This window comes from Lissotriton vulgaris, chromosome 10, assembly GCF_964263255.1.
Source record: "Lissotriton vulgaris chromosome 10, aLisVul1.2, whole genome shotgun sequence".
NCBI lineage: Eukaryota > Metazoa > Chordata > Amphibia > Caudata > Salamandridae > Lissotriton > Lissotriton vulgaris.
In genome coordinates, this window is record NC_141698.1 from 91,268,950 (window position 1) to 91,281,436 (window position 12,487).

Here is a 12,487-nt window from a genome sequence, read left to right on the forward strand (position 1 = left end):
CTTGCCATGCTTATAGAGGTCACCCAGCCGTACAATCTCCGCAGTTCCCAGTGTGTTCATGGCGGCCTGCTTGTGTCGCGGAAATATGGGGATGTGCAGCAAGCGGTAGCTCTGGGGCATAGAGGTAGTCCAGTTGCACCCTTTTAGCAAGAGTTTTCCATGCCCACACAGTGCATTTAACAGCGTTGATTTCGGCCTGCGGCTCGCCACCTCCACCCAACAAAGTAGCCGCCACCAGTGGCGTAGGGAGCACCAAATCTGCCTCAACTGCAATGTGCGGATGGAACCGCTGCGGAAAGTACCAGAAATGCGCGAACTCCGCCTGAGCGCACAAGTAGTAGAGCTGCATGTCAGGTGCTTCAAACCCACCTCGCTCAAACGATTTCACCAGCACATCCCAGCTACATCTAGGCTTCTTGCCTCCCCATACGAAAGTCAGCAGGGGCTGACTGAAGCATATTTAACAACGGGATATTCAGTCGGATCTGGATGTTGACGAACAAATAGAGAAGTTTGGGCAAAATCGTAATTTTAGTGACTGCTATTCGATCAGCTAGTGAAAGCGGTAACTTAGGCCATTGTGCCGATTGGTCGGTAATCTTAGTAAAGACACAGCCATAATTCGTAGAGATCACCACATCTGGATCTCTATGCAACCATATGCCTAAATACTGCACCGGATCAGTTGACCACATCAGTGAAAAGTCCAATTCCACTTCACGGGTACCGGGCGTCAGCGGAAACACCGTCGACTTTGGCCAATTTATGCCTAGACCTGAATATCTTTCGAACTTCACGTATTTGCGGAGTAATTCCGGTAAATACGTAGCCGGCTTGCGAACATACAGCAAGATATCGTCAGCGTACAACAAGACCACTAGTGGCCGTTGTCGAAATCGCAATGCCGCTGGAGCATGCAGCTGACGCAATTTACAAGCTAAATGCTACAATGCGAGTGCAAAAAGCATTGGCGACAGGGGGCATCCCTGTCATGTACCTCTTTTTATAGGGAAAGCTTCAGACACCCAGCCATTCATGCGTATCCGCGTCATTGCCGCAGCATACAGTAGGTGGATCCATTTAAGGAAGAAAGGTGGCAGACCCATTCACAGCAGCACAGTGAACATATACTCCCACAGCAGAGAGTTGAACGCCTTTGTGGCGTCAAGCAGCACAGGTACCACTTGAAAATCCAAAGCAAAGTAATGCAAAGTGGCAAAGACAGTACTCAAAATGTGTCATCGATCTGGTAGGTACAAATCCAGACTGGTCCGGGAGTACAAGGTTAGGAACTAGGGTCTGGAGTCTACTGGCTATCATTTTTGCCAACATTTTGGCGTTAATGTTAATAATGGAAAGGGGCCTGTAGGAGTCGCATAAATTTGCTGCTTTGTCCGGTTTCAAGAGCATGACAAGGAGTGCCTCTTTAGGTGTGGGAGGAAGGGTTCCAGTTTCATACTTTCTCTTCTCCTTTAAATACATGCAAGTAGCCATTCAGATAAGAGAGCTTCAATTACCTGGAAGTTGCAGGCCTTTAATATTGTTGACTGCTCTATGCTTAGGGTACGGCCATATGTGGGCTCCCTGGTATATAGTGGTCCAGTACTTGAAGGAGGTTACTGCTAGTGCAGCGAGCCCCTTCGTCTAGGCTGCACATCTGTTATATGGACAGTAGCAGTGATACAACTAATTCTTTGATGCAGGTGATTTAACTTAGATTTAGGGTTGAGGCTAACCAGAGTCTGACAAGAGCGTAAGAAGTCTTCTAGATACTTTCCTTATTGAAACACTGCATGTGTCTTAATGAGCAAGATCGGCTAATTTTGTTTTTTAAAATGTATTTACAGTAACTTCTGGATCACTTTCCTTGAAGCTTGGATAGCTGCAAGAGGATGGCCTTTGTAGACAAAAATACTGCATACAAAATTCCAACACAAGGTGCGCTGTGGCCCAGGAGGAAAGATTATGCAATGAACTTAGAACAAAATACTTTAAGTTGATAATTCCTCTCTATGAAACATTGCCTTAATCAGAAAAAGTATTCTTAAATTGGGAAAGAACGCATTTTATTTATTGGCAGGCTACAGGTGTGAGATGGGGTGGCGCCACATAAACCGTTCTCAAGAGCCCTTATAGTTGTTTATTCGGCAAGAAAGGGTTATGAGAAAAAGACTTAAAGTGTCACTTACCCAAAAGTGTTTGGCTCCTCAACAATTTTCATCTTTGCAGACAATACAAGTTGTGCTGTAATACAATATGAAACAGCGGGCATTGGTACTTACGTTTTTTAAGAAACAGGAGCACAATCCTATTGCCTGCTCCATCAAACAAGTGACCCTGTGCTGTGGCGCCAGTTGATCCCACTGCGATACGGTGCTAAAGCATTTATAGTTTGTTTGAATGTTACCTTTAGTGCAGCGTTTCCCAAACTGTGGGTCGTGACCCACTGCTTGGCCGCCAGCCCAATTCTGGTGGGTCGTCAAAGAACAATTAATAAAAATGCTTTACATTTTGTATTTATCTTGTCACGTTTACTGTACTTCAAATACAGAGGTCAAATGTCAGGCTATGTCTTCTGACAAATTGCTTCTTACTCTTAACCTAGGGATTGGTGTTTACTCTTCTTTCTCTGACTGGAAAGTCAGAGGAGTTTTTAAAGTGAACTGTGTGACAATCTTACTAGGGTACATGTAGCGTGAACGCAACAAAATTTAAATACGTGTAAATGAACTGCACACATTTCTGAGAAAGCAGTTAGGAAAGCAAAAATGGAACACAAATTCTAAAGTGTATGGAGAGAGAAAGATTCTAATAGGATCAAAATAAATCAGAACATTTTACTTGGTGATGTGCAAACTATAAATATTCACTGAATCCAATTTCCACACATTATTACTTGTGCGCTATATCGTTTTATCAGTTACAAAACTGCATGTGGCAATGTAGTGGCCATTTCAATGGACAATGTGGTGTCTGTAAATGACAGTGTGCTACTTGCACAATGCTTTAGAATTAGATGTGTGCCAGTGTGCTCCAAATGCAAGCTACTGATTTAATCCCTACCATTCTCCTGCTAAATACATTACCTACACTTTGTGTGAAACTAGGAATTTTTTACACAATCCCTATGACTTCGGTGTTGTAAAATTGGTATGAACACCTCCACTCTGAAAATTGTTCCAGCATCACTGGTGCAAAGGTGCTAAACAAGGCCCCTAAATCCAGTTTTAAAACAAACCCTTGTAAGTGATGAAGCAGATACACTTCTTAACCCTTTAACTGGGATATAATACCGATGACACATTTGAGAGAAAAGATGACAAATGTGCAGCATTTGTGCTAACTGTACATTACAAAAAACATAAGAAAATCTTAAAGACTTGGGGGCTCATTACGATGGCGGAGGGACCGCCACCGTGGGGCCGGCGGTGGCAGTCCTCCGCCATCTGGCTCCCATTTCCCCCAACACATTAGGATGGCGGGGGAATTGTTTCACAAGCGTGGCGGGCGCAAAGAGTGCCTGCCACGCTTCTGCCACAGGCAATCGTTGCGATTGCCTGGAGGAGCGGTACAGACCGGGGATATGGTGGCGGTGCTAGCAGGCACCGCCCGCCGATCTTGATGTTGGCATCAGCCAGCCTTTCCATGGCGGTGGAACTGCCATGGAAAGGCTGGCTTCGGGGGGGCAGTTACAGGCCCCATATGTGGTGGGGGAGCCAGTTGTGCACTGGGAGTGTACCCATGGTACCCCCCCTACATTTCCTTGCACAAGGTGGCAGGCACCGCGTGTTGCCTGCCACGTTGTGCATGGAAATGCACATCATGGTATTTTAACTTTGCGAACGGTGCTGCAGCCACCTGCACGGTCCGCAGTGTTAAAAGGCCAGGATGCGCCCGACATACTGGCGGGCGCATCCTAATTGGGCTGGTGGGCCTGCCGCACGTCAAGCGGGCGGTCCCAGCACCATTATGATGGCGGGCGGACTAATGTCCGCCCTCCATCATAATGAGCCCCTTAGCTACTGCATCGTAAAGAGTAAATTAGATGAGAATTAGTAATTTTGAACAACATAGGTTGTACTCTATTAAATAGTATTAGTGAATCTTTTCAAAACATAATAGAGATAATGTTAAGTGGTAAATTAATATTGTATGAACACTTATGAAGCACTAATGAAACTGATGTAATCTAGAGGATATTATGTGTGTCATTCAGGGCTCAATCTAGACTCCATATCTGCATATGTGACATTGTGCACCAAGTGAGTAAGGAGAGAAAGGTGCTGTACGTCTATATTAAAACCAAATGTTCTGAAACTTTTAGGGAATAATCTTCATACATGTACTAATGTGAATTACTAGAAATTATATTAATAATTTATGTTTTGAAATTATTTTACATGTTTGTACTTTGGCAATGCAGTAATAGGCCATAGTTAAAAGTGTTAATAACAATGAAACCAAAATGCTTTACGAGTGCAAATAAGTTGAAAGAAATGTATAGAATCCCAAGGTTATGAATAAAATGTATATTTTAATTTATTTCATATTCTGCGTCTTAGGAGTCAAATTTAATTTAGTCCTGCATTTTCCTTACTTGCTTGATTCTGTTCTCATGGAAAGGCTCTGTAAACTTACAATGGTAAGGGAAACTATAATACGAGGACTGGTTGCAACAATTTCGCTACTTTGGGTACATCTGCCATGAGAAACTGTCCTCTTGCACTCACTCATGTGCTTTTGCAAAAGGACTATTGTTTGGAAGTTAAACAGACTTGATGGACTTACAGCTTACATGATGATCATTACCTTTTTGCTATAATATGTTTATTTTTAAGCTACTTGACAATCACACTATACAAACTGACCAATGGACTGAGTGGTCTGACCAGATGAGGAAACCCAGTCGGTGTCACCCTGGAACTTGAAGAATATAAAATACATTGATGCGACGGAAAGGAGACACAATTATTTGCGTTTTCTTACTTTACTTTTTGGAACTTCCCTGCGGACTTTATTAGCTTTTCTTGTGGCTGACACATACGCTGTGTGTGCTATTCCCAGACTCCTTTCCATGAAAGAGTACCTTTGAGCTGTTATGGTTCATGTCCCTTCCTGAACTTTTCAAGAGCTTTGGTAATTAATGGCAATCAAAGAAATTGATTTGATTAGCCTGCACTCTTAAATCTTAGATGATTGAGATTGATGTATTCACTCCTTTAAGAATTTTGAAAAACGTAACTTTAACTAAATCCTGTTTCCGTCTCTCCGTGATTGGTCTCCAATAATTAATTGTGCATTCCAATTGAGGTAATAATGAAGGATGGGAATTCTCATAGAGAGATCTCTGGAGACCAGATGCTAATATTATTCTGCAAAACTTTAACTGAATCATCGGTTTGCATGATCATAGTTCAATTGAATATCTTCAGGAGATTTGTACTAGTTGTGATAATACTGTATTTGTATAGCTTAGTTTTGAGAGTTCTAGATATATGAATCAAATTACGAGTTTGTAGGTCAGTTACCCAATTACTGGTCCTAATTGGATAACTGGATTAGATCCCCTATGTCCGACCCCTCTTACTATTTAGATAACACTTACTTGCTTTATAAAGTACTTAATGTGTTTCAAACACTGCCATGAATGCTATCACAACGTTAACTCGTTTTAGCTATACCACAGTGCAACACTTAATAATAGCCAGCTAATATATCTACTTTAGACAACGGTCACCAGCAGTATACTTTCATTTGGCTGACTTACGGATTTCCTCTGTTATGTTTCATATGTCTTGTGTTTTTATTATTGTGTTCAGTACAATGGAGTACAATGGAGTGTAATATTATTCGACATGTGGTTATGATGGCTTTTGGTCTGGGAACTTAATGGTTTCTGGCCACTGCATGGATCACCTTCGTGGTGGACACTTTGACTAAAAGAGATGGGATCTCAAAATGTAACCGTTGCAATATATGTAACCTTTGATTTGGAACTCTTTGGTTTCAGATTAGCCATATTGCCCTTGAAGAAGGACTAGACATCCCAAATGCATCAGGCACTTTAAAAAAATATATATATATCATATAAATGGCCATATCATTGGATGATGTTGATTGAGGACTTATGGAATGAATTAGATTTTGGAACATTTATTCACAAAGGAGAGAGAAAAGTGTGTTTGGAATGCAAATTAAAGCACAACTGAATTTGCTAATTCTGTAGAGTCGGATTTAATGTTCTGAAAAGCCTTGGCCTTGGCCAATGACATCCTGTGCGACTGGGGTGAATACTGTCTACTACAAACAAAGACTAAATATTGTTTGAGTGCCATTGGACAGAAGCGTCCCTGGTCTGTACTAAAGAGTGCTGAACCTCTGCTGCCACTCCAGAAAGAAGAATCATCAACAATTCCTTAAATACCAGAATATTTCCCGAAGAACTAAAAAAAAAAAGCATTTACAATGCAACGGTCTCGCCTTTGCAAAAGTTAGAGCTATTGGCATTGTAAATGACAACATTTTTATTTATGTGTTGCTTTTGAAAACAGATAAATAAATGGCATTTTCATTTACAATGCCAATAGCTTAATCGCTCGCAAATGCCACACACAAACACACAGACCCACACACACACAGCCCCACACACAGACACAAAAGCCCCACACAGAAGGGCGGGGTTAACCTCGCTACTCAAAGTCATTAAATCTTGCAAGCTCAAGTGCGCATCCGACACCACGCGAGACCTAAAATCATAAAATGGAAACAAGAGGCTCATCCCATCAGTAAGGTCAAACAGAGGTGAAGTTACATCTCAAGCCAAAAGAAAACCTACCTTCCTTTTGACATCGGCGTATTTATGAACTTACAGCAACACTGAATAATCACTTTACATATTGCGTCAAATCCCTGGAAGTTACACCTCAAAAACTCCTCCTCCGGGCCGCGAAACTCCAATGGTCTAATTAATGGTGTTGTTCTTTGATCAAGTTCAACCAGAAGAACCTATAACAACAACCTGCAACCAGACTACCTTTGCATGGGAGAACACAAGATGCTCAAAGTTTAGCTCCACCCACTTCCTGTTCTGCATGGAATCAAAAGACCGCTGCAGTAATGTTTCTTGACTTAGGTAAATCATTGCGATTTAACTAAAAAGTTGATTAACACCTGCCTTTGTCCATATCTCCTGCCTTTGTCCATATCTCAACTCACGAAAAAGAAATCCCAGCTAAATACACAATACCATAACTAGACATTATTATTTAATTTCTCTTTATCCCTCGGAGCAGGACACGTATAGGTAATAACAAATGCCTTTGACAGTGGTTCCTGTTCTGGATCACTGCTCCCCAGCAGCAGGGCCTTCCTGGGCTTCAGAATTAGAGTGTGCCTAAACAGGGCAGACCATTAGAACATATCAATATTTCCTCAAAAGCTGACCTTTTCAGTTGAGGCACAGCACACCCCAATTAAACAGATGGTCATCTAGGTTACAGCTACTGCATTACAAGAACAGCCAGGCTTTTTGGTAGCATTGGTGGTAATCCTACGACAGGGGTGTGCTATGCAAACACAACTTCACTACCTCGACACTGCGTCAAAAGTTAACCCGCAGTTTCCTCCGAGGCAGACTAGTACAAGTTGTACAATAAAATGCACCTAATTGCCAAATAGATTCTGCAGGAGGCCATTGAATAACCAAGTCATTCACATTATTGGACTGTTCAGCGAGTCGACCGTGTATCATCACCTTACAAAATAACTTCACTCACAACCTACTCATAGTGCTAAATCCTATTTTAAGCTATGGATTACAGACGCCTATAACGTGTATCGGTGCACATTGTGTTCAGTTAATACATTTAGCCCGGAGACTATCACCTTGTTCCAAAGAGCATTTAGCAGTCAAACACCAACACAACAGCGCCTCTTGGGACCTCGCAGATCTTGCCACACCTTTGTTTTATTACCACAACGCACACGAGATGACACACCGAAATCAATGATGCAAAGGCAGACCGTAGAAACGCAGGAAAACAAGTCAACACATTTAAACTGACCGAAGGCTCTCCAAGAACACAATGTTCAAGTCAAAACGTAAAATCAGCTGATCTGGGCCTATTTTGCAGAGCGTCTTTCATATAAAGCTACAAACGGCGCTGAATTCTTCTAACCTGCGAGAATTGCGGGGCAGCTGTGATTTACAGCATACAGGTTTTCAAGGACCACACTGAAACGCGTTCCATCCGTAAATGGGTCAGCAATAGGGGTGGGGGTAGCCTCGGAATCTCGCATGCTGTAACGCTCACATTCCGGGCTTCCATCGGGTAGTCACCCTGTAAAATGATCGTTGAATGAGCGAATCTCCTCCCCCGTCCCCCCCCCCAATTCCTCCCCCCCCCCATTGCTCGAATCATGAATTCAATGAATGACTTCTGTTCGCTGGCTGTTCATTCAGAAGACCACAAGAGCAAACGCAATGCCGACCTGTTATTAAAAACGGAATAAAAAGACGAAATGTAAGAGTAAGAGCACCTACCACTGCCTCGCAATCTTAACGTTCTCATACAGCCAACAAAGGAGCTTCTACTCCCACACAGCTGTACTGAGCATGCCCGCAGGTTCTCCGCCAGCTCAGCCCCGAGCATCCTGGGATTGGTAGTTTGCCTGCGTGAGTTGTGTGCGTGTAACCTGCTCTAGAAGACTACAGCTCCCAGGCTGGTAAATCATTTTTGAAACGATGCTTGCATTAGTCACCAGTAAATAAAATACAAGGAAGAGCATCCCCGATCCAAGGACAGCTGTGGTGGCAGAAGAATATTATAAAATTGGTTGATATGATGCCCCCGCTTTCCTACCGTCTTCTGTACACACTCTCTAATTCATTTAAATCTAATTTTAAAGCCAACAAGCACTCACCCGAGGCGGCGGTCGAAGAGCTGGGGGGCGTGTTTTTCGCGCTCTCCCCTTCCCATTGGCTGGAAGGTAAAATTCCAGCCAATGGGAAGTGGAGAGGGCGGCACTTAAAAAAAGACCCAGAAACGCCCCCGATTCGCGTTCCGACGGGGAAAGAGTGACTAACAGCCAATCTCTTCCAATGCCTAGCCTCCATTTATGGAGCTAGCCAATGGAAGACAGAGGCGGGACTAAGCCCCACACTGTAGGAACATAAGATTTCGCCTGGGCGGAGCACTAGTGCTCCGGCCGAGGCGAAACCTAAAATAAAAAAGATCACACATACGCTCATTACTGAAGAAAATAAACTTGGACCCGTTGAACCGTGACAACTACAGACCCATTACAAATGTACCTTTCCTGGGCAAACTGATAGAAAGAGCAGTGTTCGCCCAGATGTCATAATTCATTGAAGAGAATGACATACTCTCAGACTTCCAAACAGGATTCCGTCCAGGAAGAGGCACTAAATCTGCCCTCCTTGCCTTTTGGGATGACCTGAAGACTACAGTTGACCAGAACGGGGTTGCTGTGCTACTCCTCTTGTACCTTTCGGCTGCCTTTGACACGGTTGACGATGACACTGAAACAAAGACTCTATGAAACTGGTATAGAGGGAACTGCTCTAGATTGGATTATGGCCTACCTTCAGAACTAATGTCATCCATACCCCACCTTTCTCGTCCAAACCATACTCCACAAAAGCGGGGATCCCTCAAGGTTCTATCATCTTGCCCATGCTTTTCAACATCTACATGAAGTCATTACCCGTACTGATCAATCAATTTCGCCTCACGTGCTATAACTATGCAGCTGACATGCAAAAACTCCTTCAACTGGAATGCTCCAAAGACATTGGAAAATCTCCAATTTTCAGTTGTCTCAGAGCTATAGATCAGTGGATGATTTGGAGCCATCTCAAACTGAATGCTTCAAAAACGGAAATACTCACGTGTGGCGATTGGAAATACTACGACTCGATTGCTGCCAGGCCTGATGAACTGGGATCACTTGAGTATTAAAAGAAGTAAGAAACCTCGGAATGACCATGGATTCCAAGCTGTTGATGAATGCCCAAGAGGACAAACTAGCAAGATCAAGCTTTGTCACTATAAAAACACAGTGACGAATGTTCTCTCATTTGGAATTTCCACACAAGGTCCAAGCTACCATCTCTCCTGTCCAAACTCCATTACGCCAATAGCCTCTACCACGGATCACCTTTAACGACCATAAAAAGACTACAACGGATTCAGAACTCGGCTGCCAGACAACTCTTGCATATCAAACCGTGAAACCACATCTCACCTGCCTTGAAAGCCCTACATTGGTTACCGGTTGCCAGAAGATCCATGTTCAAGCTACTTTGTATCACCCAGAAAGCAATACATGAAATGGGACCACTCTTCATCAGGAATAAAATTACCAAACATATCCAACAAAGGAACCTCTTCGCTCTAAAGGGGCATCTTGTCTCAAAATCCCAAGATACAAGAAAAAAAACATGGGTGGCACATTCTTCTCCGTCCAAGCAGCCAAACTATGGAACTCTTTACCCCCCCAACATAAGATCCACCGACAACCACCTTATCTTCAGAAAATTACTCAAGAATTGGCTCTTCCCCACATAAGCACCATATGTCAACAGAAATTTACAGCATATCCCTTTGTATATAAGCATTTATTTTCACTAAATATATGTACCTATCTTTGTGTATTGCTTTGTATAAACATGTAGAATAATTATGTTGTTGAAAATAAATACATTTTTTTAAAATCATCTCTGGTCTACATGTACTTACTTCCATTGTGCATCTATGTACCTTTCATGTACTTGGATCTGTGTGTCTGTTACTTTTCTCCTGCACAGCATATCCAATGCACTACCCTATTTCTCATCCTGTACCTCTATCAATATCTTTAATCTACATATACTTACCTCCTTTGAGCATCTATATACTTTCAATGTACTTATGGATCTATATATTGATCACTTTCTTCTAATTTAGCATTTCAAATGCACTACCCTATTTCTCAGCCTATACTTCTCTCAATATATCTTCTTGCCCAACCTTCTGACTCATCTCAAACTTCTTTCTACTACTCTTTCCAATGCACTATCATATCTCTCACCCTATACATCTATCATTATATCATCTACATCCACTCTCTCACTTATCCCAAACCCCATACCACTACTATGATCCCCAAAATAACCCTTTCTAGACTCTCTCCTACACTACCCATCCTTGCATCATCTGTCACCTCTTTTACTATACCGATCCCCCAAAACAAACCTTTTTAAACTCTTCCCTCGGACTCTTCCCCTCAAAAAAACCTTTTTAGTCATCCAAAAGCCTTCTTCTGCTATGACCTCAAAAACAAAACAAAAATTGTTCACTCTTCTATCCCTCCACTATCCTTTTCAATCTAAATAACAGACCAACATGTTCACTTCTAAAATTCCATATTCCACTATACTAATTCACCACTAATCCTTCATGGGTTCCAGAGTAGCATGCTACTCGCCAATAAAACTTTTCAATACCCCATCAGGGTTAGCAGTGCTATATGAATGCAAATCTTTTTCCCTTTTCTACCCCTACCCAACCCTTCTCAATCCAAATAACTGACTATCCACCACTCAAATTACTTTCAAGTTTCACCATACTAATTCAACACTAATCCCTATGGGTTCCAGAGTAGCGTGCTACTTGCCAACAAAGCACTTCAAAACACCATCAAGAGGTAGCAAGCGTTATATAAATACAAACCTCTTTCGCTCTTCTATCCTGCAACCTACCCTTCTTTAGCCAAATAACTGAATAACATAGCCACCACTCAAATGACTTCAGATTTCACTATACTAATTTTCAATACTAATCCTTTAGGGGTTCCGGAGTAGCATCCTACTCGCCAGAAAAGCACTTCAACACCCATCGGGGGTAACCGGTGCTACATGAATGCAAATCTTTCTTCCCCTTTTATCCCTCCGCTATCCTTCTCACTCCAAATAACTGACTAATATCCACCACTCAAATTACTTTCTTATTTCACCATACTAATTAAGCTGTAATCCGTTATGGGTTTCCGGAGTAGCGTGCTTCAACAACCCATCAGGGGTGACAAGCGCTATATAAATACAAACCTTTTTGTTTCCTCTTCTATCCTTCTGCTATCCTTCCGAATCCAAATAACTGACTAACCTATCCAACACTTAAAATTTACTTGCATGTTTCACTATAATAATTCAACACTAATCCTCTATGGTCCCGGAGTAGCGTGCTACTCGCTGAAAAAGCGCGTTGGCGCCTCGTATGGGGTAGTAAGCGCTATATAAATGCAATTATGTAGTTAAAAGGACAACCAGATCTTCTGATAAATTACTGCTTTCTTTAACATGGAGATTGGGAGTTACATGCTCCTCTTACTTTGCAGTCAGAGAAAGAAAAGTAAGGTGAATTATGTGACAATTTCTGTAACAAACAAAATGTAAACAACAACACATTCAGCAGCTAGGAATGTTAAA

General features: G+C 42.2%; 1 protein-coding gene across 1 annotated transcript in view; it reads right to left on the minus strand.

Annotated features, from left to right (window-relative positions):
* The window catches only part of GNPTG (N-acetylglucosamine-1-phosphate transferase subunit gamma), a 53,237-nt gene that overhangs the window by 39,395 nt on the left and 1,355 nt on the right, over positions 1-12,487 (minus strand). The window contains exon 2 of the mRNA XM_086940572.1: positions 2,190-2,244. Coding sequence (XP_086796698.1) covers positions 2,190-2,244 — 55 coding nt within the window. The remainder of the gene's footprint in view (positions 1-2,189; positions 2,245-12,487) is intronic.